General features: G+C 53.0%; 1 protein-coding gene across 2 annotated transcripts in view; it reads left to right on the forward strand.

Moving 5' to 3' along the window:
* The first annotated feature begins 14,436 nt into the window (after positions 1–14,436).
* Positions 14,437–27,857, forward strand: part of KY (kyphoscoliosis peptidase) — a 46,409-nt gene continuing 32,988 nt past the window's right edge. Inside the window, exons 1-3 of one of the 2 annotated variants that reach the window (XM_002716316.5) lie at positions 14,438–14,713; positions 17,618–17,680; positions 21,514–21,576. In XM_002716316.5, coding sequence (XP_002716362.2) covers positions 14,545–14,713; positions 17,618–17,680; positions 21,514–21,576 — 295 coding nt within the window. In that variant the 5' untranslated portion in view covers positions 14,438–14,544. Of the gene's footprint in view, positions 14,714–17,617; positions 17,681–21,513; positions 21,577–27,857 lie in introns of both variants that reach the window. The other variant, XM_008266211.4, reaches the window with a different exon arrangement.

The raw sequence follows: 27,857 nt of genomic DNA on the forward strand, positions 1-27,857 counted from the left end.
TCTTTGGTTTTTAGTCATGCTGAACAGGTGTCCCTCTGGGTCCCGGTTCTCCATCTCTCTAAGGTGGGTACCAACCACAAAGGTTTGGAATAGCTGAATAAGACTTGTGAGATCCCCCAACATAGGGCCCAGCCTGGAGTGGGTACCCATACATATTTTCACTTTCCTGCTTTCCCTCAGTCTCAGTCTATTCAAGCTGCTATAGCAAAACCCCTTCAACTGGCCAGCTTAGAGACAACAGCAATTCCTGTCTCACAGTCTGGGGACTTAGGTCCAGGTGCACGGCCCCCGCGTATGCGACAAGGACCCACCTTCTGGTCCCCAGATGGCACCAGCTCACCAAGTCCTTCTGTGGTGCGAGGGGAGGGGAGGGTTTGGGGGCTGCCTTTGCGAGGGCTGAACTCATGACCTGATCACTCCCGCAGGCTGGCCTCTGAGTGCCATCACCATGCGAGTTGAGTATTTCAGCACACGGATTCTGGGGGAGCATTCAGGCCATAGCACTCTCCTTCCCGACTTCTTCCTCTGGCGCTCTCGCTCTCGCTCTTTCTCTTTCTCCCTCTCATTCTTCCTATTGTATCTTCCCAGAAAGGAGAGTCCCTTGCCATCCTCATCAACTCTCCTGCAGGTCCCTCTCTTTTCCTTCAGATTCTTGGCATTGTCCCTCCCCGGAACTCTCTTCGATTCTGTCACTTTCATAAATGCACTTGCCCTCTGTTTTCTCTGTCAACCCCAAGAGAGAGCCTCCCTCATCTCCATGTGCCCACTACCACAGACACAAGGCCTAGACATGCTTGTGGTTCCTGGTGGAACGCAGGCATTGTGCTTGGATGGGGAAGGCAACACATGGATGAATACTGGATGGGCGGCTGATGTGTGGGGCAGGTGAGATGCCAGGGCTGGAAGGGTGGGGTCGGCAGAGGGGTTGAGGATGAGGGGACTGGGTGTGAAGGGGTGAGGGTGTGCGTGAGTGGATGAGGAGCAGACAGATGGGGCAGGCAGGCAGAGATGGATGGGGAAGAGGGCCGGCAGACCCCACGGTGGAGGAGTAGGTGGATTAACAGAGGACCATGCCACTTGCTACAGGCTCCAAGCATCGCCGAGACAGGGCTCAGAGCACACCCGCCCCACGTCATCCTTGGAAGACCCTTACCGTCAGCTCTGCCTGTGCCAGCAGAGCTCTGACCAGTGCCGAGGGCTGGAAACCTGCCAAGCCCCTTCCCAGCCTGTCTCCCCACCCTGAGAGCCTGCACATTTGCCACACTGCCCAGCCAGTGACAGCGTTCCCCAACTGGCACAGGAAACACGTTATGTGTTAAATAAATGGACAGGCTGTCTTAGACACAAGTGACCCTGAGGGAAAATGATGACAGACCTGGCCACCCCCCAGCTGTGTGACCTGACCAAGCCCCTATGCCTCTTGGAGCCTGTGTCTTGACTTTGAGCTCAGGATCAGAGTAGATACTGCTCAGTTCTTTCTTTGCTCCTCTCTCTCTCTCTCTCTCTCTCTCTCTCTCTCTCTCTCTCGGTTGCAAGGATTACATTGGGAAGTAGATTCTAATCTGGTCCTTTTAAGGGTTCCCACCCACCCAGTCCCAAAGCTGCACACGCCTCCTGCCCCCACTCACCACCCCCCCAAGGGCAGAGCTGGCCTACAGGAAGGGGTCCGGAGACTGTGGGCCCTGAGCATGCCCACTTGCAGCCCTCGGCCCTCTGGTCGGTGCATAACCAGCCTGACCTCAATCCTTCTCTGTGAATTATGGAAAGCGAGTTCTCGGAAAACAAGGCAGGTGGAAACTCTAGCGGGCTCCCTCCTCTCATCCTCCCCAACTTAATAAGGACCAGGGCTTATTAGCTGTTCCCATCCAGCTGGCCGTGTCCTGTGCCTGCACACGTGAGACTAAAAATACCCGCGGCTCCTATTAGAAGCTCTGCCCAAGGGGCGGGCGAGGCTGCAGTCCACACAGACACCAAATCCCGGCTCCCTCGCGCCCCCTGGGACCCAGGCCACTAAGCTGGTCCTGCTGGGGGTAGACAGGCACCAACAGCCTCCCCACAGAGCCAGGTGCACTTCATATCAAAGGGCTGCCCTGAGTTAGCTCATCTGGGACTTGGGTCAGACACTCTGAAGCCCCTTTCCCTGTCCCTCCTTGGTACCTCATTAAAAAGCCACCCCAAACCCAGGAGAGGGGCAACACGTGCCTCTACAGAGAAGCAGTGCCCCAGCCCTGCACACCCCAGCCCTGCTCACCCCAGCCCAATCCTCACCCTCCTCCCAGGAAAGACATTTGTGTTCCCTATTCACACAAGCTTGCAGAATGGCAGGTGTGTTAGGCTCAGTGGGAGGCCTGGGCCCATCCACTAGGGGAACCACGTACCCTGAGGTCTTGATCCTCTGTTTCTCTGTCAATAAAATGGGTGCAAGCCCTCCACCCAGCCAGGCTATTGTGAGTCCTTGAAAGTTGGACAGAAGCAGGTGATTGAGATGCAGTGGGACCGGAAGCATGAGCCAGGTGTGGGACTCCTGGTTTATGTCTCGCGGTGAGCAGATGGGGGGCGTTTCGGTGGCTCGCGGATACATGCTTGGGAAAGGTGAAGTCATCTTGCCATGGGGCCTTCCCGTGCCACTGGATACCTCTCTTGGCATTGCCCGAGGCATTTAGGAAATGGTGATGAGAGACAAATTGATTTGCATTAAATCCATCCCCGGAAGAAGGCCAAGAGTGCCACCGGGTATAAAGACTCTGAACTTTAAGGTCCCTGTCGTTGGGAGTGGCCTGCTTCCCGCATTTGCACATGACTGCAAGTAGGGGGTGGGATTTTAATGGGCTACAGACAGAGCAATATGGAAAATCACTTAAGGCATCCTGAACAGGAATCCTGAGCCAGCCATGTAAGTGTTTGTGGCACTGCAGTAGGAAAAAGGAACTAAGTATAAGAATTTAAAAATTCTCTCTCACACACACACTTATGTAAATTTGTGTTTTAGAAAGCGTTCAATCTTGCCGGCGCCGTGGCTTAATAGGCTAATCCTCCACCTTGCGGCGCCGGCACACCGGGTTCTAGTCCCGGTTGGGGCGCCGGATTCTGTCCCGGTTGCCCCTCTTCCAGGCCAGCTCTCTGCTATGGCCAGGGAGTGCAGTGGAGGATGGCCCAGGTGCTTGGGCCCTGCACCCCATGGGAGACCAGGAAAAGCACCTGGATCCTGGCTCCTGCCATCGGATCAGCGCGGTGCGCCGGCTGCAGCGGCGGCCATTGGAGGGTGAACCAACGGCAAAGGAAGACCTTTCTCTCTGTCTCTCTCTCTCACTGTCCACTCTGCCTGTCAAAAATAAAAAAAAAAAAAAAAAAAGAAAGAAAGCGTTCAATCTCTGTGGTAGCAAAACGTGGAAACTAGAAAGTGTTTGCTCGTGTGCACAATGGCCGCGGCAGTGATGTGTGGAAGGCTGGTTGGACACCTGTGACGATGCACGAGTAGGCTGACGCACACCGCGGGTGGGACGGCAGCGGCACCGGCTCTCTGAAAGGTAAATTGACTCCACAGTATCGCAGTCTTCAAAGAGCCACAAGCTTTGACTTAGTACCTCCACTCCCAGGAATGGATTCTAAGGAAATAGCCAGATCTGTGGTCAGGGGTCGGAGCACACAGGTACTTATCATCACGTAACTTATAGAAGTGGGCCCCACAACACAACAACAGAAAAACAAATTGTGGCACGTCACTAGAAGGAGGGAGTAAGCCGCACGGGACACTCTGGGGTAGTGTACTATCGTCCACTTGACAACGCATCGCCACCAATGAGCATTTTGCTGGTGGGTGTGTACCATACCCGTGGTCCTTACAGCTGTCAATCTTTTGGTTATTCATAAGTTGAGTGCCTCTTTACCAGTTCAAATAAATGAGATGTTGAGGAGTTTTCAGTGAATTGTTCATTACACGTTCTGAGTGGAAAAAAAAAAAAACATGAACCAAACTGTATATGGTACAATTTCAATTTTGATATATATATATATGTTAATCTACTATATACGTGTGTGTGTGTGTGTGTGTGTGTGCTCACCGTACATGCTGCAGTAACGTAGTCAGGAATGACTAAGCAGAACGTCTAAAAGCGACCACTTCTGGATGACAGGGTGGTGGGGTCTAGGTGGCTCTGTGTTCTCCTTTATATGCTCTTTGCACCGCATCTGAATTCTCAACAATGAGCAGGAAGTCAGCAAAGCAGCTTCCCTCACTGAGACCCCCGTGGGACTGCGAGGCCCAGGATCCCTGAGCTGAGGCTGGAGCCGGAGCGAGGCTCTGTCTCACCTGCCTGCTCCGGCCAGCACCTGAGGCAGCACCTCAGCACCTCAGCACCTGAGGCCTCTGCCCCAGAGCCTGGCTCCCCAGCCTCCCCCGGCAGCCCGCGCTCTCAGATTCCCCATTTCTTACATGCGATGCTTGGCTGTCTTCTCCTCCTGCGCTGTCTGGGGACAGTGGCATGGATCGTACCCACCAGAACCGCCACACCCATGCCCTCACCCTGCTGCCCGCCACCTGCTGGCCAGCAGAAGCCGCGCCCACAGCAGATGGGTCCTGGCTGCTCCGCAGCTCCCCCCCCCCCCCCGGCCCCTTCTCCCTGCTTTTCCCTCCTGAAATGCATCACTTTCCCACCTCCACCTCTGCCTGGAAAACCCTTGTCTTCCTCTTCCTCGGTGCCTCCTCTACCACCTCCACCTAGCAGCCCCCCGGGTCCTCCCCGCTTTCACTTCACCCCATGGCGTTGCACATATGGAATCTCAAGAACCAGCCTCCGCCTGGGAAGCTCGCTCATGGCAGACCAAAGAGAAGCAGAAAGCCCTCTTCACAGCTTGCTGCCCTCCTCTCAGAACAGGGTGGAGCTGTTGCTATACAACACCTGCCAAAGTGACAGGCCCCTCCCTTTCACTCCCTCCCCTGCAGGGCCACCTCACTGCTCCCGAAAACTCCTGAATGCTCGCAACTACCAACATGAGACTGTTGCAACTGCCCCAGTCCCCCCAACAGAGGCCACAGAGGCTGGGAAATCCAGCCCCCAAGGCCCAAGTCAGGGCTTGAGTGCAAAGACTTTTTCCAAGAACCTCAGCAAAAGTCCCAGCCCCCTGGGTCAAGATGTGTCTGTCATGAGTGTGGAAAGCACCACCCTATTGGTTGACAGATGCTCTTCCCTTGGCCTGGTCACTAAGCAGTCCCTGTGGGAGCCCTACAGGGTGGGGGTGGGAATGAGGGGGGTCGATAAATACACCAGCTTTAGAGTATTCAGAGTGGGATGCGGTATCAAGGGTGGAGGTCTTACCTGGCACCTACAGGTAAGATACCTAAGTGGGGAGGACACTGGCACATCACTTAAGACTACCAGACCCATTCTCCATTAAGAAAAAAATCTGTTCCTTGTCAGTCAAAAAAAGGGCTGTTCAAGTCATTGCTTCTCAACGTGTCAATTTCACTTCTACAGGTTTCCCTTTAGGTGCTCTATTAGTTATCACAGATCAGGGGAAAACATATGGTATTTGTCTCTTTGGGATTGGCTTGTTTCATTAAGTATGATGTTTTCCAGATTCATCTACTTTGTTGCAAATGACTGGATTCCATTTTTGTACCATAGTATTCCACAGAGTACATATCCCATAATTACTTTTTCCAGTCTTCAATTGACAGGCATTTAGGTTGATTCCATATCTTAGCTATTGGGAATTGAGCTGCAATAAACACAGGTGTGCAGATAGCTCTTTTATTTGCTAATTTCAATGCCCTTGGGTAAATTCCCAGGAGTGGGATGGATGGGTTATATGGTAGGTCTGTATTCAGATTTCTGAGGTCTCTCCAAACATTTCCACAGTGTTTTTACCAGTTTACATTCCTACTAACAGTGGATTAGGGTACCTTTATCCTCACATCCTCTCCAGATTTTGTTTTCTGCTGATTTCTGTATGAAAGCCATTCTAACGGGGTGAGGTGAAACCTCATTATGGTTTTGATTTGCATTTCCCTGATGGCTAGTGATCCTGAGCATTTTTTCATATGTCTATTGACCATTTCAATTTCCTGTTTTGAAAAATGTGTGCTTAAGTCCTTGGCACTTTCTTAATTGGGTTGTTTCTTTTGTTGTTGTGGAGTTTCTTGATCTTTTTATATATTCTGGGTATTAATCCTTTATCCATTGCATGGTTTGCAAATAACTTCTCCCATTCTGTCACTTGCCTCTTCACTTTGCTGAGTGTTTCTTTTGCAGTACAGAAGCTTCTCAATTTGATGTAATCCCATTTGTCGATTTTGGCTTTGATTGCCCGTGCTGCTGGGGTCTTTTCCAAGAACTCTTTGCCTGTGCCAATGTCTTGCAGGGTTTCCCCAATGTTCTCTAGTAATTTGATGGTATCAGGTCATAGATTTAGGTCTTTAATCCATTTTGAATGGATTTTCCTGTAAGGTATAAGGTAGGGATCCTGCTTCATATTCCTGCATGTGAAAATCCAGTTTTCCCAGCACCATTTGTTGAATAGACTGTCCTTGCTGCAAGGATTGGTTTTAGTTCCTTGGTTAAATATAAGTTGGTTGTAGATGCTTGGATTGAATTCTGGCATTTCGATTCTGTTCCATTGGTCTATCCATCTGTTTGTACCAGTACCAGGCTGTTTTGATTATAACTGCCTTGTAGTATGTCTTGAAATCTGGTATTGTGATACCTCTGGCTTTGTTTTTGTTCTTTAAGACTGCTTTAGCTACTTGAGGTCTCCTGTGTTTCCATACGAATTTCAGCATCATTTTTTCTAGATCTGAGAAGAATGGATTTGGTATTTTGATTGGTATTGCACTGAATCTGTAGATTGCTTTAAGAACAATGGGCATTTTGATGGTACTGAATCTTCTAATCTATGAACATGGAAGACTTTTCCATATTTTTGTATCTTCTTCTATTTCTTTCTTTAATGTTTTGTAATTCTCATAGTAGATGTCTTTGATATCCTTGGTTAAATTTATTCCAAGGTATTTGATATTTTTTTGGTCCTATTGTGAATGGGATCGATCACAAAAGTTTTTTCTCAGCCATGGCAGCGTCCATGTATACAAAGGCTATTGATTTTTGTGTATTGATTTTATATCCTGCTACTTTACCAATAGTCTTGATGGAGTCTTTTGGATCCCCTATATATAGAATCATGTCATACGTGAATAGGGATTGTTTGACTTCCTCATTCCCAATTTGAATCCTTTTAATTTATTTTTCTTACCTAATGGCTCTGGCTAAAACTTCTAGGACTATATTGAATAGCAGTGGTGAGAGTGGGAATCCTTGTCTGGTTCCAGAACTCAGTGGGAATACTTCCAATTTTTCCCATTCAATAGGACACGGGCCATTTGTCATAAATTACCTTGATTGTGTTGAGGAATGTTCCTTCTATATCCAGTTTGCTTAGAGTTTTCATCATGAAAGGGTGCTGCATTTTATCAAATGCTTTCTCTGCATCTATTGAGATAATCAAATTGTTTTTGTTCTTCAGTTTGTTAATGTGATGTATCACATGGATTGACTTGCAAATGTTGAACCATGCTTGTATACCAGGAATATATCCCACTTGGTCCAGGTAAATGATCTTTCTGATGTATTGTTGGATTCAGTTGACCAGAATTTTGTTGGGGATTTTTGCATCTATGTTCATCAGGGAAATTGGTCTGTAGTTCTCTTTCTCTGTTGTATCTTTTTCAGGTTTAGGAAGTAAGGTGATGCTGGCTTTATAGAAGGAATTTGGGAGGATTCCCACCCTTTCAATTGTTTTTAATAACTTGACAAAGTGGAGTTAATGCTTCTTAAATTTCTGGTAGAATTCAGCAGTGAATCCGTCTGGTCCTGGCCTTGTCTTTGTTGGGAGGCCTTTATTACTGATTCAATTTCTGTCTTGATAATGGGTCCGTTTAGATTCTCTATGTCTTCATGGCTCAATTAAGTAGGTTGTATGTATCCAGGAATCTATGTGTTTCTTCTAAGTTTCCCAGTTTGTTAGCATACAGCTCTTTTTAGTAATTTCTGATGCTTCTTTTTATTTTCGTGGTGTTTGTTGTCACATTTCCTTTTTCATCTCTAATTTTATTTATTTGGGCCTCTCTCTCCTTTTTGTGGTTAGTTGGGCCAATGGTGTGTCAATTTTGCTTATTTTTTTAAAAAACCAGCTTCTTGTTTTCTTGATCTTTTGTATTTTTTGTTTCAATTTTGTTGATTTCTTTTCTAATTTTAATTATTTCTTTTCTCCTACTATTTTTGGTTTGGTTTGCTGCTGTTTTTCTAGATCCTTGAGTTGCATTGATAGCTCATTTATTTGGTGCCTTTCTAATTTCTTGATGTAGGCACCAATTGCTATAAACTTTCCTCTTAATACTGCTTTTGCTGTATCCCATTGATATATTGTGTTGTAATCTTCATTTGTTTACAGAAATTTTTTGATTTCTCTTTTGATATCTTCTGTGACCCACTGTTCACTCAGGAGCATGTTGTTCAGCCTTTTGGATTTGCATGTGTTCTAGAGATTCTTGAATTGCTGATTTCCAGCTTCATTGCATTGTGGTCCAAGAAGATGCATGGTAGGATTTTGATTTTTTTCAATTTTCTGAGACTTGTTTTATGGCCTAGCATGTGGTCAATCCTAGAGAAGGTTCCATTCACAGGTGAGAAGAATGTGTATTCTGCAACTATAGGGTGAAAAGTTCTTTCACTTTCAGTCTGCATGCATTTTGTTGGTGAGATGTGTTTCTTGTAGGCAGCAAATAAATGGATATTGTTTTTTAATTCATTCAGCCAGTCTGTGTCTTTTAACTGGAGAGTTAAGACCATTTACATTCAAAGTGGCTGCTGATAAGTGACAACTTTGCCCTGCCATTTTTCCATAAATATTCCTATTTTTTTTACTTTGGATTTCCTTTGTGCTTTTACTGGGAGCTTTTCTTCCTTTACCTTCCTCAGTAGAGATGATCATGTTTCTGTGTGCAGCACATCCTTAAGCATCTTCTGCAGGGCTGGACAGGTGGTAACAAATTCTTTCAGTTTCTATTTGTCATGGAAGGTCTTTATTTCACTTTTGTTCATAAATGAGAGCTTTTCAGGGTATAGTATTCTGGGTTGACAGTTTTTTTCTCTTAAGACTTGGAATATATCTCACCATCCTCTTCTAGCCTGTAGGGTTTCTGATGAGAAGTCCACTGTGAGTCTAATTGGAGATCCTCTGAAAGCAATCTGGTGTTTCTGTCGTGCACATTTTAGCATCTTTTCTTTATGTTTTACTGTGGACAGTTTGATTACAATATGTCATGGTGAAGATCTTTTCTGGTCATGTCTATTAGGAGTTCTATGTGCTTCCTATACTTGGATGTCCCTTTCTTTCTCCAAATAGGGAAAATTTTCTGTTATTATTTCACTAAAAAGGCCTTCTAATCCTTTCTCTCTTTCCATGCCTTCAGGAACTCCCAGAACCCTTATGTTGGGTCATTTGATAGTGTCCTGTAGATTCCCAACAGTACTTTTAGTTTTTTAATTTCTTCTCGTATTTGGTCTGACTATAATTTCCTGTGCTTTATCTTCTAAGTTGGGTATTCTTTCTTCTGCTTCACCAATTCTGTTGTTAAGGCTTTCCACTGCATTTTTTATTTGTTCTATTACATTCTTCATTTCCAAGATTTCATTTTTATTTCTCTTTAAGATCTGTTTTGTGGGAGAAATTTTCTTCCATGTCATGTATGGATTTCATTAGTTTGTGCAGTTGCTTCTGATTACTTCTAAGTAATCCTATGATCAATTTTTTAATTCAATTTCTGGCATTTCTTCCATCTCATCATCTTCACAATCTAGTACTGAGGTGTTGAGTTCTTTTGGAGTTCTTTCCTTGTTCTTGTTTCTTGGATTGGTATGTTTGTTAGTTGGTATTTGTAGGGATACTCATTGGTTTCTTCTTTTCTTCTTTGATTTTTTGCTATAGTTGCTTTTGTCTTTGGACTATGTGTGGATTAGTGGAGTGTTTGCTTTCAGGGAATAACTAGAGGTATGTGGTGTCAGTAGCCAGGGAGCTCTGTTCAGTGCTCCAAGGTGAAGGGTGTGTCTGAGGTGACACACCCCAGTTTGGTGTGGTAAATCTCTCTTTTTTTTCATCAGAGGGGAGGTTTCTTCTTGTCTGTTGGCGTAGACTCAGCTGAGCTCTCCTCCTGGAAGGAGACCAGTGCCTGGGTGCTGCCCCAGTAAGTATATCATTCATCCACTCTGCCCAAGGACCACACACAGGATCTGTGCAGTCCTCAGTGGAAGCTCAGATTCCCCAGCAATGTCCCTCACCAGGGAACGAGGAAGCCCTGATCGTGTGGAGCCTCCCACAGTGACTGCACAATGTCCCAGCCACACCCTGAGTCCTCCCACGCAGCCTCAGTGTCTTCACAGTGCTGGCACACAAGCCTCCCAGTCACGAGCACCCAGTCCCCTGTCGGTTCTCCCCACCAGACTCAGGAGTCTGTGTGGGTGGTTGCCAGATGCAGACATGAGCCAGTGCAGCGATTACGTATGTCCAAAATGGCGCCTGCTCTCTGTCAGCTTGTTAAGGATGCCTTTGGAGCATGATCAGGGAGAGAGAAAATGTGCCCCCACTTGGTTCTTTTCCTCTAGTTTGTCAGGTACACCATCCCCCACAGGCTCCAAGCTGGATTCCCTCTAGGCTCTTCCTGCAGCTTTTTCACCAGTAGCTTAGGCTGCTGCAGTCTGATCTTATCTTGCTCTCCAATGCTGGTGCAGAGGCTCTCGGCTGGTGGGGTCCTAAGTTGTGCACATTTTCACCCTCCTCATAGGTCCACTGTGTTCCTCCAATTTACATAGCATTTCCTCTACTGTTTTCTCTCTGACTCTCCCCTGAGAGCACACTCTCCATTTTTTTTAACTATCTTCTCCTAGACTTCAGCAGCAAGCTCTCTCCCTACTCCACCATCTTAATCCCTGAACTTAGGCTTGCAAGCCTCAGTTTTCTCATCTGTAAAATGGAGATTATGCAAAGATACAAGCCCTGAATGTACACAGAGTGTGGTGAGCAGGGGAGACAGGCAGCACAGCTGGGCTCTGCTGGGTCAGTTCTGCAAAGAATGGATTCTGTGGGTCACTGAGTGCCTTTTTGATGGTAGAACAGTGACACAATGGCAGTGACATGGGGAGGAAGAATTCCTGCTCCACAAGGAGTCGGGATCATCTCCAGTTTATTCGGCTTCCTCCCCCAACTGTGGAACCACATTAATGAGATCCTCCCAGAGCAGGGCCCAGGAAGCCACGGGCTGTAGGAAGCCACAGCTGTGGGCTTCATCTCATTGGATCCCAGCAACACCTCCGCCCAGATGAGGAGAATTGAGACTCGATGTCACCCTGCCAGGAGGTGGTGTCTAGAAACATATATTTCCCTAGCATAACTGCTTCAGAGGGGACTGGCATGTTATCCAAATTTGGTGGCTGTGGACCATCCGGTTGGCTGAAAAGACAGGTGCCACAAAGACACAGTTTTGTCCAAGAATGCAGCTAGCCCTTGGTTTGTAAGATCCAAAGGCAAGAATGCAGGTGAATTACCCAGGTCAGACTACAGCAGCCCTTGGGTCCCATGTTTCCAAGATGGTGCAGGATGAGGGCTCGGTGTGTTGGGAAATGACAAGAAGTGTGTGTCTGGGAAGTGGGGGACGCAGCTTCAGCTGCAGCAGGTGTGGGTGTGGCAGGGCAAAGGGGAGAGCCGGTACTGTTGAAGGAAGCTGGGCCCAGGGTGTAGAACTGCAGGCTGAGGCTGTTCTTGGTCCCACTGGCTGTGGGTGCAGCTGGAAGGGGGATTCGAGCAGAAGGGATGGGGGCCTCTGGCTGAATGGCTCAGTAGCCTCTGTCTTCTCTCCTGCTCGCCATCTACTTTCCTGATACATCCAGAGGTCTTTGGCTCTATCACCTTCCCCCAGAGCCTCCTGCAGCCCAAGAACAGGTGATCAGAGAGGGGTGTGTAACAAGGTCAGCTGAGGCCAAGGGAGTAAGAAAAACATCCCACCTTTCTGCCCCTGCTCGTGGCAGGGAGCGGCTCTGCAGGCCCTGAGAAGCTGTGCTGATGCACTGATGGCCATGGGGATGCCAGTGGCATGGGGACCCTGGGTTTGCAACATCTCCCAGAGCAGTCAAGGCGATGCCTGTTTCAGAAGCTTGCAGTTTTGTCCCCCAGGAAACATCTATCTGTGTCTGGAGACACCCTAGGTTGTCACAGTTGGGAAGGAGAGCACTACTGGCATTTAAGAGGTGGATCCCAGGGGCGCTGTTAAGCATCCAACAATGCACAGGAAGAGCTATCTGGCCCAAAGTGTCTTTCAACCAAGGATGTCTGTTTCTTTTTTTTTTTAAGATTATTTATTTATTCATTTGAGAGGTATAGTTACAGACAGTGAGAGGGAGAGGCAGAGAGAAAGGTCTTCCGTCCGCTGGTTCACTCCCCAAATGGCCACAACAGCCAGAGCTATGCAGATCTGAAGACAGGAGCCAGGAGCTTCTTCTGGGTCTCCCACGCAGGGGCCCAAGGACTTGGGCCATCTTCTACTGCTTTCCCAGGCTATAGCAGAGAGCTGGATAGGAAGAAGAGTAGCAAGGACTAGAACCAGTGCCTATACTGGATGCCGGTGCCGCAGGCGGAGGATTAACCTACTGTGCCACAGCGCCAGCCCTGGATGTCTGTTTCTGACATGAAGAGATGCAGGGGCCCTCCTGGCCAGCTTCCTGGACCCCGGCTGCAAACTCCCAGGCCATCACCTCCTTCTGCAGAGGCAGCTGTGGGAGGGGACACCGGGATGAGTAAGGTTTCCTGGCAGGGAAGTAAGGGTGGGAAGATGGGAGTGCAGGTGTAAGGAAGAGGATGTCAGCCCTCCTCCCCTCCCCCACTCAGCCCCATCCAGCAATAAGTAGCGCTGTCCAGGGGCTTGTGCACCTGCGAGGAAGTGAGGCGATGCTGTCCCAGCTCAGATGCAGCAATGCTGGGACCACAGCGCTGCCATAGCAATCTCCAAGCCCTAGGCGCTTCGAGGAATCCATCCTTCTTACTTCCCTAACCACACAGAGAGCAGGCAGACTGTGGTTAGCCCCAGGCACCATGCAAACAAGGACCAGACAAGACTCTTTCCCAGGAGGAGACCTGGCTTGGGAGTCACCCACCTCTACCCATCCATCTGCTGTAGGGACTCAACATTATCAGGAGCCAGTGACAGGTGCCCAGTGGGCAAGGGGGTGGTGGAAATCTGACTAAACTGTGAGCCACAGGCATGGGGGAAGCCCTTCCGAATGTGAGGGTGTGGCTCGCCCTGCTCCACCACCAACTCCACCTGTCCCGCACCTCACCCTTAAAATGAGGTGAGAATAACAGCCGCCATTTGGAGACCACTCAGTGCATGCCAGGCACCTTACCCGCATGCCATTCCCACAACAGCCCTGCAAGAATTTTTATGACCCCAATGATACGGGTAAGGAAACGGAGGGGAAGTGGGCTGGCCCAAGGTCACATGACCAGCAAGTGGTGGAGCCGCTCCGGAATGCAGCCTGTGGTGGTGCTGGCTGCAGGGTGAGGCCAGCACGCTGCCACGGGACAAAGGCCCCAGGGGAGGCAGCACCCACTAACGGTGGAGAGGCAAACTGGGGAGCTGTCCCCGCGGGGTGGGCCCCCAGTGCCAAGGTCTACCAGGCAGATGCCCATGTAAACACTGCTGAGACTTTGAGCCAAATGCCTTGCTGCTGTTGGCCCCCGGCCCCAGGCCTGGCTAAAAATAGGCCAGGTCCTCAGGTCCAGCTCCCTGTGCCCCAGCGTCCTCCTCTCTCCCTCTCTCTCTCTCCCTCCCTCTCACTCTCTCTCTCTATGGACCCTTCCCCCAGAGCAGAAGCTAGGCTTCTAGAACAAACAAAGGTTCTTAGACTTCCATGTTAAGCCAAAGAGGATGGTTAGCTAGCTGCTCAATGGGCACGCTCCAAGTTCTGCAGGGGCGCTCCTGGCCCCAGCACCCCATGCTGCTCCCTCCCAGAGGCAGAGGCAGAGCCCAGGGAATGAATGGGGGCAAGACCAGAGCCTGGCTTGCGTCTGCACATCTTGCAATCCACCCCTGCCCCTTCGCTCTTCCTAGACCTATGGTCCCTGTCAACAGCATCGTGAATTTCTCTTTTGCCAGGGACTCGGAGGAGGAGCCCCCTGGCACCGTGGGGATGGAGCCCGGCAAGCGTCCGCCGCTGACGGCGGCCTCAGCGCAGGTCAGGGCTCAGCCCCGGGGATTTCCTTTCAAAGGTGACTTAGAGCCGCTTCCTCGGGGCAGCGCCCTCCCGGGCCGGCCCTAATGGCGTGTTTGGCAGAGTCAGCGAAACGCAACGCCCAGCGGCCCAGCGGCAAGGGAGCGCCCTCTCTCTCCCGCGCCCGCGCCCTCGCCTGTCCCGCGCCCGGCCGCGGCGCGCCCGGGGCCATTTGCAGCGCAGGCAGCGTCGTGAGAGGCCGCGGCGCGCGGGCCCGGAGGGAGGCGGCGGCATGGAGCTGAAGAAGGACGACCACGCCGTGGCCATCGACATGCTGCTCATCGTGCATTCGGAGCAGCGGCGCGCCGCGCAGGGCGCGCACTCCGAGCGCCAGGCGGACCCGGGCGCGCCGCAGCTTCAGCCGCAGCCGCAGCCGCAGCCGCAGCCGCAGCGCAGAGGAGGTAACGCACGCTAGCCCGGCTACCCCATGCCCGGGGCCCCGCGGCTCTCTCTCCCAGACCGCCTGCCTGCCGCGGGTCGCTCCCCACAGAGGTGGGCGAGCCCGCCACCCGCTCCCGTGGCTGCCGCGCCCCCAGCGCCACGGTGCCGGCGTTTCCTTGTGCCCCAAGTTGACCCCGCGCAGGCCCGTGGGGGCTGCCTTCAGCCTGGGGAGCCGAGTTTCTCCCTGAAGGGAGATGTGCTGGAGAAAGGGGGCCCGAGCCTGAGGCCGACTCCTGGGCAACTGAGGCCTGCTTCCAGCACAGGACGAGGCGGGGACCAGGACACCCGGCGGGAATCGGCGTGCTGAGTCTCTCAGATGAGCTCACTTGGTGGCCGTGCACAACTTTGGGCCTCAGCTTTCCCTTTTTTGAGCCTCCCTCCCAGTCTATCTCTGATGGGAGGTAGGACAGGTGTGGCAGAAACACAGGCTTGGGCAGGCTGAGATCTGAAATGTGCTCTTCGCACTTGAACTTCTGCAGACTTTCTGGGAAAGTGCAGAGTGGTGAAATCAAGTGAGTGTTTGCAGAGTGTGGACAGGAGAAGCCCGGGCTTCTGTCATCTCCCAAAGGGGACACACAGTGAATAAAATACCCATGGCTAAGGATGGAGCCCTCGGATCCTCAGGGTCCAGGAAGCCCTCCAGAGCCCTCCCCAAGGCTGGCACTGGGGTGCAAGAGGCCAGCTGTGCGCTGCCTGTCTCCAAGAGATGCTTGACGGGGTGGAGCTCCATGTTTGCCAATGGCTTTGTAGTCAGCGGTCAGGGAAGCACCCCAGGCCTGCATGGGGGTCCACCTGGGGCACGGGGAAGACATATCTGCCTCCCACCTACCCTCCATCTCTGGAGCCCCTGGCTCTTCTGTCCACAGAGCCCTTATGCGCACCGACTCCACCACTAAAGCAAGGGAGCCAGGCATGGCCTTGCCTGCACCAGCCACACAGGCTGGGGCTGCCCCAGTGCTCCAAGGACCTCCTCTGGAAGCCATTAGGGAAAAGAAATTGATTCTGGAGGGCTGAGAATGCTGGCAGCTGCTGAAGTTTTCTTGACTGGTTGGTTCTTTTGTCATCTGCACCTGCTTCCAGGAGATGGGGGCATGGCTAAGGGGGCCGAAGAGCACCAGGAAGCCCAGGACATGGTGACCATCAGGGCTGCCCCCTGACAGCTGTCTAGCACTAACACAGACCCCCCATGACTCCAGACCAACCCTCAGGACCATGACTTGGAAAAAACGACCCTGTTTGCTGGGCATGTTTCTGCTGAGTTTTCCCTAAATGTCTTCCCATGGAGATTTCTTCTGTGTGCTACAACCCTGGAGAGGCCTGTGCCCTTTACACAGTCACCAGAGCGGAGGGAAAGTGCACAGCTTGCAGAGCCCGCTGGGCAATGCTGACGTCCAGCAGAGCCCACACTAGGCCAGCTTGCAGGCCCACTCCTTGAGACCCAGGGAGAATCCATCTGAGACTAGCTCGTCCCCACGCCTCCCTCCTCTTGGTGCATGAGCTGCAAAACAAACCCAGACCCCTCCCAGCATCTCCCCCTGGCTCCTCCACACTCCAGGGCCCCCACCAGGGAGTGCAGCTTCCTTGATCCTGCAGAGGAGGGCCTGAGCACCAGTCAGGAAAGAGCAAAGCTCAGCCAGGAACACAGTGCTGAGGACAGGAAAGCTGTCGTCGGGCGGCCCTCCTGCAGTGGCCTTGTGACAGGAGGAACGTGGCCAGACTGGGTCAGCAGGGATTTGGGCTGCAAGGCCAGAAAGGGTTCTGTGTCCTCCTTTATAGCCTTTCCCTGGCCATTTCCTTAGAACCCTCCTTCTCACAACTGTGCGTGGACACCCTCAAGTATTGGAGAGGCCTGTCCACATATCCCCGTGGCTGTGGAGAAGCTGGACACGTGGCCTGAGGTGATCTGCACCAGCTCTGAAAGAGCTTCGCTGTCTTGGATTTTGTCCCAGCCATCCATGGGTCTTGTGTGCTCCCCTCCACGAGCGTGTCAGTGAGGGTAAACCCCAAGTGCTGGCTTCAGAGGGCCCTGCAGAGAAGGGGGCCAAGGAGGGAGTGGGGCAAAGGGACCAGACTGCACGCGGAGCTCCCAGGAGCAGTGCCACAAACTGCGCTGTGGCACTGGTCTGGTGAGGAAACCTCCACAACCACCAGAAGTGCAATGCACTCCTGCCATGCCAGGAACCTGACTTCCTTGTAGCGGCTCTCCTGCCAGAACATATGCCAGATCTCTGCCGGGAGCTCGACCTTGCGCTAGCACTTGCAGCTGCTGCCAGGGATGGAGGGAGGGAGAGAGAGAGATTCCTGATTGCATCACAGGTCCCAGGACGGGGTCAGGCACAGGTGCATCTGATTGGCCGTGGCCAGACCACACATGCCTGTGCTAGCTGCAAGGGAGGCTGGGAGAGCCAGCAGCTATCATTTCCGTTACCATAGGGATAAGCCCATCCCCTCACCAGCACTACCCAGCAAGACTATAGAAACGGGAGATTCACCACCTATAGAAATAGGCAGGCAAAATGGATAGCAAATGTCCTCTAAAATAATGCTTTATACAATAGAGCTATGGGGAATAGAAAATGGGCCTCTGCATTGAAGAAATTCTTCCTGGATGATCCTGACAAGCAACCCCACCACCTTTGAAAACTACTTTTAACTTCTAAAAAATTACTTATAAAAACGTTTTGAAGTGTAAGGGCTGCGTCCATTCCTCCAAGTGCATCCCATCTAGTCCTCACTTGAGTCCGGGAGTGCAGGCTCCAGCAGCCCACAGCTTGGTCCCAGATACGGCTGGAACTGGTGCACTGCTCGCTCGCCCTGAGTCTCACGCTGTGGAGAACCTCATACCAGTACTTGTGTTTTCACAGGACTCCAAGGCGTGGGAAACGGAATCCGGAAATGGCAGAAATGCGAAGGAAAGGAGCTGTATGGTAAAGTCTCTTTTTCTTTCTCCCTTCAATCCCTGGAATTCAGTACACTGGATAGTAACAAGAAGGATTGGGTCTCGCATGTGTGAAGACAGGCCCTAGACATGTAGTAAAGGAACAGAAGGGGTCTCCCTGTGTCTCTGCAGCAGGTCCCCTGCTGTACTGGGGATGGTAGCTGAGCAGCAATGCCCTGTCTCAAGTATCCTCTTGTTTGCTGGCTGCGCTGTAGACAGGCCCTGGGCTGTAAGGGTGCAGTGTGTTCCCGTGGGAGGCAGGGGTGCTCGTGTCATACTGAGGATCCATCTCGAATGTTTCCCAGAGGGCACGGAAGCCTTTCTTAGGACAGTTTTACTTGAGGCCCAGGGAGAGGCCACCCAAGGGTTCTAGCCTGGGATCCAGAATATAATCAGAAGTCAACTTCCAAAGCCTCTTCTCCCTGGTCCCAGCCATCTGTGGGCCCTGCAGGCCCAGGCTCTGTCTACAAATGCTCTGGATGGGCCAACTGTCATGAACCCTGGTCTGTGCTCTTCAAAATTCATGGGCACAGACAGTGCATGTAATAGGCATTGTTGTCGGCCTCAGACCTCAGCTCCCAGAGCCCCAGGCTGGGGCGTCAGGCCCTGGCCCCGGGAGCCCCGGGAGCCCCGGGATCAGACACCTGGCTCCTGTGATGCCAACCTGAATGCACTGCCCTCCGTGACCTTCCGCACATAGGAAACAGGACTGCTGTTGAAGAAGCCCAACACCTATTCTGGGCCAGCGTCCTGACCGTCACGGAAGGGAAGGGTGAGGCTCTGTCAGTGCACTCATCTGGTCCTCAGCACGTGTCTGGAGCATACCCTGTGGACCAGGCACGGGTCGGTCTGCGTGTCGGGGATGAGGCAGTAAGGAAGGTGCTGGAGAATCCGCACTCTCACGGGGCCACGTTCAGTCGCAGCTGTAACAGCGTTCTCTGCAGTGGAGTCTCCACAGCCTGGAGGGCAGCCGCGCTCTGTGTCCCTGCCCTGCTCCTGAGCAGGCAAAGGCCTCGAGGCACCCCTCACCGCTCGGGGACACATGTGGGTGCACTGGCGTCCTTAATCTGATGTCAGGGCCATCAGATGGCAGACCTGTGAGCTGTAACTCCAATGAAGCAGCCACCAAAGCTGGCAAAACTGGGGGTTGGGGCCGGTGCTTTGGCATAGCAAGGAAAGCCACTGCCTGCATTGCTGGCATCTCATATGGGCGCCAGTTCGAGACCCGGCTGCTCCACTTCTGATCCAGCTCTCTGCTATGGCCTGAGAAAGCAGTAGAAGATGGCTCAAGTCATTGGGCCCCTGTACCCACCTGGGAGACCTGGAAGAAGCTCCTGGCTCCTGGCTTGAGATCGACTCAGCTCTGGCCATTGCGATCATTTAGGGAGTGAATCAGCAGATGGAAGACCTCTCTCTGCCTCTTTGTATCCGTAACTCTGCCTTCCAAATAAATAAATCCTTTAAAAATGGGGGCTGGTAGGACGCAGAATAAGGATCAGACCTCCAGAGACCTGTCAGCCGCAGAAGCGGCCGTGCAGGGCACACCTGTGAGTGGGTGAGTGGGCGAGCACTTGTTTGTTGCAGGAACCAAGAGACAGCGCATCCTTGTCTATTGCAGCCCTCTTGCCTGGCCCCAGCTATCTGACTGTCATCTCCGGGTGTCTCAGGCCTGTCAGCACAGCGGGAGAAGGCGGAGACTCACAGGATTCATCCTGTGCTTCCCAACTTCCCCCGGTTTATGGGGAAGGCTGGGGGGAAAACACAACAAAGCATAAAGCAATACAGAAGCTCTAAGCCGCGAGGTGTCGGCTGTTCTAGAGTATGACTCCAACAGGTCTTGCCAAACCCTTAGAATGGAGAACTTCAGTGAAGTGCTGGGCTGCAGAGAGTCGCTGAACTCAGAAACAAAAGCGATGCCCCCAACCCACCAGTTTAGGGAGTAACATTCCATGAGTTTTCGGGTTGAGGGTTTGTCCCACATGTGTGGTATTCAGAAATGAACATGATCGCTTCTCGCTGTGTTTCCTGATGTCAGCGTTCTGGGCCCAGGGACTGAAGCTGATCTTTTCTCGCACTGCCTTGTTGGGTGTCCAAGGCAGCCAGCCCCAGCGGCCCACAGGCTGCCCGGCCCTCGTGACTGGATGGCTTTCCCTGGAGAAGGGAGAGCTGACAGCGTGTGCACAGACAGGGTGCAGCACATTTCCCCCTCTGCTTGCCCTGTGCACTGCCGGGGCTGGGGTGCTGGCAGGGTGGGGCGGGGAGCCCGGTGCTCCAAGCTTTGTGAAGCAGCAGGTGTTTGGGCCCAGCCCCCAGCCCTCCCCCCGTCATAAAGATTGCCCAGCAACGGGCTTCCCCGACTGTGATTGGCTGCTTTCCTTGGTCCTGGCCAAAGTCTGCCTAGCAGCACAGGGACTGACACCCCATAGCTACAGGGAAACCAATTGTGCAGCCTTGACTATAAATACCCCCGCAGTATCCATGCCAGCCAATCACCCTCCTTGAGGATTCCCCTCCCAGATCCTGTTTCCTCCCAGAGATGCAGCCAGCTGTGCCCGCAGGAGGTGGCCTCCCTGTCCTTGGCGGAGTCTGGCCTGGGGCTCCGGCTCAGCATGCCGCACTCACACTGGACCTGGGCCTTGGCCAACTAATGGCAGCCCGGGGGGTTCAGGGGCCAGGCTGGGCCTGTTCGCAGGAGAAGGCTGGAGCAGGCAGGGCTCTTGCCATGCAAGACCTGACAGGCAGAGCGTAGATAGAGCGCCACTCAGCACTCCACCTGCTTACCTTCACTGGCTCTGCTTGGGGCCCGGCATGGCATGCAGTGAGTGGCTGACCCGATTGGCTGCACGAGGGGTGTCACTTGAGTCACCTGCATGGAATCTGTTCGGGCCAGCAGCCCATGCCGAGGCACACTAGTCCATAGACTGAAGCCCTGGTCACTGGACACTTTCAGAGAGGGACAGTAGCGGGCCAGGGTGGTGGGGGTGGGGAGAAGCCCCTACGGCTGCAAGCGGGGCCCTTCCCCAGCCCCTCCTGCCACCTCTCTGAAGTAGAGGCGTAAGGGTGGCCGCAGTAAGACCAGGCCACAGCAGCAGCTCAAAGCGGGGGTCGAGGAAAGGCACTGCTCGCCGTGGAAGGTGGCCTGAGGCAGGAATCAGCATCTGTCTGCAGCCCCACCGGCTTCTGAGGACAACTCTTGAGTCCTGGGAGCAGAGATGTCCCGAGCATGCAGACAGCTTGCACATCGCGGGTGCTCTGAAAGTGCACGTGAATCCAACCCAGATTACTCTCGTCTCAACTCCAGAGCTGGAGGGGGAGGCCGGCTGCTCCTCTTCTCACATGGAAGCAGGAGGCTGGGATGTGAGTCAGGAGATGTGGGGTTCAAGTCCAGGGCAGACCTCCCGGCCTGCTCCACACAAAGGTGTGAAGGTCAGTGCGGCGTCCACCCGTACGTGAGAAAGCGCTCCGGACACTGCACCTGCTGACACCGAATCAGGAGTCAGGGCTGTGGGTCCCATGGGGCGCGTCCCCAGCCGACTGGAGGGAAACTGCTGGGGGCGGGGGGAGGCTTGAGGGAGGAGGGAGGGAGGGGTGACCGAGGGCTCTGGGTGTTTGCCTCCAGGTCCAGATGTGCAAGCATGCTTTCTCACGAGTGTGCACGCCGTGGGGGGTTGCATGTGTTTAGGTTGAGCCTGTAGGTGTTCTTGGCCCTGCCAGACACACACACACACACACACACACACACACGGCTCCCTGCTGTGCCTGGGGAAGATTCCACCTTGGTCCCAAGTGGTCATGACAGGCCTCTCTGTCTTCCTTAAATAGGCAGCCTGGCAGGGAAGCAGCACCCTCAGCAGCCCCAGGTCATCACTTCCTATGACAACCAAGGTAAGAGATTCAATGCTCGCCATGACCTCCCCTGTGGCCACATGCCCAGACTGTGATAGGCAGGGCCCTCCCCACCGCATGCCTGCAGCCCAGGGGAGCAAAGAGAGGCTGCACAGTCCGAGTCCACCCCTCATGGGGCTCCGGAGAGGGAGTCTGAGCCAGGAAGCCCCTGCTGTCACCATCAGTGCTGTCACCATCATTGCCACCACTGTAGCTGACACGTGTTGAGTGCTAGCCATGTGTCTGGCACTCAGCCAAGCTGCTTCCACCTTTCTCCCGTGTGCGTTAAGCTCACACCCTCATTTTCCAAATGAATGCGGCAAGGCGCAGCCAAGACCACATGGCCAGCAGGAGTGAGAGCAGGCTGTCTGTCCGAAGCCCCCATCCCAGCCACCAGCGAGGCCGCCAGTGTCACCCTTTGCTCGGTTCTACTTTGGCAGCTCCCCTGGAAGCCAGCCTCCCCCTGCTGGTTCATGCGTCCTGTCCTGAGTCACAGCCTGCCCCAGGGCGGGAAGCCCCTTCCCTGGGGAGACTGGCCCTGGGGCTAAGGGGAGGGCTCCACCAGGCTGTCTGGGAGCCCACGACAGGGCACAGACAGGAGGGTTCCGCAGCCCTGGCTGGAGGTGGGGCCAGGTTAGACTCCCAGGCCCACCAGCCCACCACTCGTGCTTGATTCTGCACAGGCCACTCGGAGCCTGGTGTCTGAGAGCCTTTATAGGCTCAGCCCTGCGCTCACCACCAGGCTAGGGTCTGGAAGTTAGCTGCTTGTGCCCTTGGTGCACCGGAAGCCCTGCTCCCCAAAACAAGAGGCCTTTGGGGGCCCCAAGGGATTCTGAGTCTCTCCAAGCATTGCTCTCTGAGGGACAGGCTGGCCAGCATCTAGACAGAGACAGCAGCAGGGAGGAAGGGAGGGCTGGTCCACTGGGGCCACCAGCAAGGCGCCAGCTGTCTTTGCTGTCCAGGCTAGTCTCCCTGTAGGCTCAAATTCCCGAAAGTCCTGTTCTGGGGAGGGTCCTAGAGCCCACCTACCTGGTGGACCCATCAAGCCCTGCCACCTGCCCTGAGCACCTAGGCCCACTGCTTCTCTGAGATGGACTTCAGCCCACCTGGCTTGCCCCCGGGTCTCAGAGAAGCCCGACAAGCAGCTTAGCGACCACGTAGCTCTCCTAGCGACACAAGCTCCCATCCTGCCCGGATGGAGCTGCCATCATCCCAGGGATGGGAGGTGGACACTCCTGAGAAGCCCACCCTACTAGCCGGGGAAAACAGCGGAGCGGCAGAGCAGGCAGGCTGGCTGGTGCGGGCTGTGCAGGGCTGTCTACACCACCTTCCCACGGTGGCCACAGCAAATCCCTGCACCCTCTGTGGCTCAAAACAACGCAACCGTGCGCTCTCACACTCCTGGGGGCCAGAGGTTGAAGGTCAAAGTGTCAACAGGGCTGGTTCCTGTTGGAGGCTTTGGGGAGACCCCAGCCCTTGCCTCCTCTGCCACCCTGAGGCAGCCGGGGCTCCCAGGCTTGTGGCTGCAGCCCTGCAGGGCTGCGTCCATGGCCACAGGGTCGCCTCCTCTCCTTAGCCATGGTCAGGTCTCCCTCCGTCTTCCTCTTGTCAGGACCCCTGTGATTGCGTGCAGGGCCACCAGGTCACCCAGGAGGGCGTCCCCATGCCAGGATCCTTGTGGCACCATCCCTTTGCTGTGAAAAGCGACAGTCACAGGATCACATGGATGTTGTTCAAGGTCATTTTCCGGCCTCCCACAGGGGACAGTTTGAAATCGCCTAGGTGAGGATGGCCTCGCTGAGAAAGTGACATTAGAACAGGGAAGGAGGTGAGGGAGCACACCCCGGGGAGGAGACAGAGGGAGCGCCAGGCGTGACAGCCAGGCAGGAGTGTATCTGTCGTGCTCCAGGAGAAGGGAGCAGGTGACTGTGGCTGGAAGGGACCCCACTCACCACTTCTGCATCGCTTTTGCTAAAATACCTGGGAGAAGCGACTTGGGAAGGGAGAAGGTTTGCTCTGCTGGTGGATAATTTTGGAGGCTCGCAGTCCAGGAAACATGCCTGTCCCCATCAGGGTTGCGTCTGAAGAAGGTGGAATGCTGGTTAGGGGCAGTCACGTGGGGAGCAGAGACACACATGGGCGTGCTCTCTCCTCACACCTACGTGTCTCTCTTTAGGTGGCCCCAGCGCTTCAACCACGGGCCCTCCACCCTCACAGCCTGCTCTAGAGGAATTACCTCCCAAGCCACACCTTCAGACACCATAATTCAATTATGTTCCACCCTTAGTCCATGAACATATGATTGTGACTTTAACACATGGGTCTTTCGAGATTATTTTCCAAGCCATAGCGGGGAGGGGCATGGGCAAGATGAGGGTGATAGGAGCTGAATGAGAGGAATACGGGGCACCCCTTGCTATACCCAAGGCTGCCCTCAGTATGCTGACTTCTAATCTGGGTGCAACCAGACACCATCAAACGGCTTCAGATATGACAGCCTCTGATGGGTGGAAAAGAAGTGAACAGGACAGGGCTGAAAGAATGAAGACCTGTTAGGGGCATCCAGAAAATCCAGGCAAGAGAGATTTCCCCGTGGTGTGGATGTGGGTGGAACAGAAAGGCAAGGGTTCAGCACAGGGACGTGGCAATGGGGAGGGTGGAGGTCAGGGAGACACAGGAGGAGCAGGCTGGGGAAAGGACACAGAGAATTCAGATTTGGCTTACGGAGGTTGGTGCTGGCACCTGCCAATTTGAAAAGGTATGAGCACAGAATCGAGGGTGCATGGGCCACTTTCCTAATTGCCCGGAATCCTTGGCTTTGTTCGGTGGGCCAGCCTGGCCCCCCGAGAAGCTTCCTCAGCAGTAGCAGTGAGCCAAGGGGGAGCTCTCGACATGGGCCGGCTGTGCAGCCTTCATTGCACATCCTTTATCCCACAGCCACCTTCTGCGGGAGATGATCACCCCCACTTTAAAGATGGGGGTGCTGAGACTCTGGAGAGGTTCAGATAGTTTGCTTCAGCTTACCCAGTTGGTGCAGGAGTTGAACCTATTTCTGAGTGTGACCACAGCCAATGTGCTTAGCTGTTCTACCACATCTCCTCCTCCATACAGGCAGGATTGGGCAGGGTCCAATCTGGTGGGGCCAGTTTGGGTGCAGCACCCCCACCCCAAATAAAAGTCCAATTTCAGTCTGCACTTGTTGCTAGGAGTGCTTTGCCTGCTTCCCCTCTGCCTAGCAGTGCTAGGTTTCACGCACCAGGTTCCGAGAAGGCACTGGCACCCTGGGTCTTCATGCCACTGGGCATCAGAAGGTCACTGTGCAATGGCAGTATGGGCTGCTGAGTTGCCACCAGGAGCCTCTGTGACTCTGGGCCCTGGGGCGTATCCTCGAGGAGTCCAGTTCCCTGGTGGAGCTTCCCGTCCAGGTCTTCAGCCATTATCCCCAGGCTCTGGCCATGTATGCACCAGGGTCACGCTGCCACGTGTCCAACCTGGGACTTCCCTGGGGAGCCCCACCCGAAGAAGAAATCATGAATGGCTGCTGTGTGTTATTCCAGGGGCCCAGGAGAAGCCAGGAGTAGTCAGGGCTGAGAGAGACAACCTTCATCACACACACACACACACACACACACACACAAGGGTGTCCCCAGGGATTCACCCCCAAGCTCTGGAGCACCGGGCTGTCTTCTTGGCACTGGAGCTTCTGAGTGGGGCTCTTGGGCCACATCTGGCAGTGGCAGCCAAGGGTGCTGCCCCGTCAGTGGTCAGCAGAACTGGCCGTCCTCTCTCACCATCAGGAGTGTTTGTTCCTAGGGGACAGAGTTCACCACCTCCTGACTACAGCCAGAGCCGCAGGAACCCTGTGCACCTCGCCAGGGTTTAAGTTTAAGTTTAAGTGTTTGCACATTACTTTTTTTTTTTTTGACAGGCAGAGTGGACAGTGAGAGAGAGAGACAGAGAGAAAGGTCTTCCTTTTGCCGTTGGTTCACCCTCCAATGGCCGCCGCGGCTGGCGTGCTGCGGCCGGCGCACCGCGCTGATCCGATGGCAGGAGCCAGGAGCCAGGTGCTTCTCCTGGTCTCCCATGGGGTGCAGGGCCCAAGCACATTACTAACGCTTTCTCTGAGCTTTTCCTGACTCTCAGCTCTGCCGTAAAAAAATTCCGAGGCAAAGAATCCAGGTTGTCAACGTGTCCACCTGTTATAGGAAAAGCTAGTGAGCACCATACGTCCATGTTGTCAAACACCTCACATGAATCCCACGGCCCCCACACACACGCACACACATGCACACACACAGGTACATACACACACAGCCACATGCACACTCACACTCACAGGTACATACACACACACCACATGCACACACATGCACATACACAGGTACATACACACACAGCCACATGCACACTCACACTCACAGGTACATACACTCACACTCACAGGTACATACACACACACCACATGCACACTCACACTCACAGGTACATACACACACACCACATGCACACTCACACAGGTACATACACACACCATATGCACACTCACACTCACAGGTACATACACACACACCACATGCACACTCACACTCACAGGTACATACACACACACCACATGCACACTCACACTCACAGGTACATACACTCACACTCACAGGTACATACACACACAGCCACATGCACACTCACACTCACAGGTACATACACACACAGTCACATGCACACACATGCACACACACAGGTACATACACACACAGCCACATGCACACACATGCACACACACAGGTACATACACACACACCACATGCACACTCACACTCACAGGTACATACACACACACCACATGCACACTCACACAGGTACATACACACACCATATGCACACTCACACTCACAGGTACATACACACACACCACATGCACACTCACACTCACAGGTACATACACACACACCACATGCACACTCACACTCACAGGTACATACACACACCATATGCACACTCACACTCACAGGTACATACACACACACCACATGCATACTCACACTCACAGGTACATACACACACCACATGCACACTCACACTCACAGGTACATACACACACACCACATGCACACTCACACTCACAGGTACATACACACACAGCCACATGCATACTCACACTCACAGGTACATACACACACACCACATGCATACTCACACTCACAGGTACATACACACACCACATGCACACTCACACTCACAGGTACATACACACACACCACATGCACACTCACACTCACAGGTACATACACACACCACATGCACACTCACACTCACAGGTACATACACACACACCACATGCACACTCACACTCACAGGTACATACACACACCACATGCACACTCACACTCACAGGTACATACACACACACCACAAGCACACTCACTCTCACAGGTACATGCACACTCACACACACAGGTACATACACACCACATGCACACTCACAGGTACATACACACACACCACAAGCACACTCACTCTCACAGGTACATGCACACTCACACTCACAGGTACATACACACCACATGCACACTCACAGGTACATACACACACACCACATGCACACTCACACTCACAGGTACATACACACACAGCCACATGCATACTCACACTCACAGGTACATACACACACAGCCACATGCACACTCACACTCACAGGTACATACACACACAGCCACATGCACACACAGGCACATGCACACTCACACACACTCACAGGCACACACACACAGGCCTGACTTAATTGATCAAAGCTCCAGGCAGCCACTTCCAATCAGTCAGAGTTAATGAACCTCATGAAACCTGTTTGCCATCCCTGCATTAGGTATTCCGAGAAAATTAGGCTTTTAGACAAATCCTGATTGGAACCTGAAGCGATCTGGAGAGAAGATGTCAGACAGGAGACATCTCCTGACTGGAGAAAAGGCAGGCCCACAGCAGTCTACGCACGCGCACTGGTGCTTCCCAGGCACATCCCCACTTGTGAGGGGCCAGGCAGGGAGTGCTGGTGAGATCCCGGAGGGCTGCCTGGGAGCCAGTTCTTAGGGTCCTTAGAAAACAATCGCTAACATGATCTTATGGAGACGGCCAAAGCTGTAGCTTTTCCTTGAGTGACAACTGGTAGCGCTGGAGAGAGGCAAGCTGAGGTTCCAGCCAGAGCCTCCTTTTTTTTTTTTTTTTTTTTTTTTTTTTTTTTTTTTTTTTTTTTTTTTTTTTGACAGGCAGAGTGGACAGTGAGAGAGAGA

The sequence above is a fragment of the Oryctolagus cuniculus genome, chromosome 4 (assembly GCF_964237555.1).
Source record: "Oryctolagus cuniculus chromosome 4, mOryCun1.1, whole genome shotgun sequence".
Lineage (NCBI taxonomy): Eukaryota > Metazoa > Chordata > Mammalia > Lagomorpha > Leporidae > Oryctolagus > Oryctolagus cuniculus.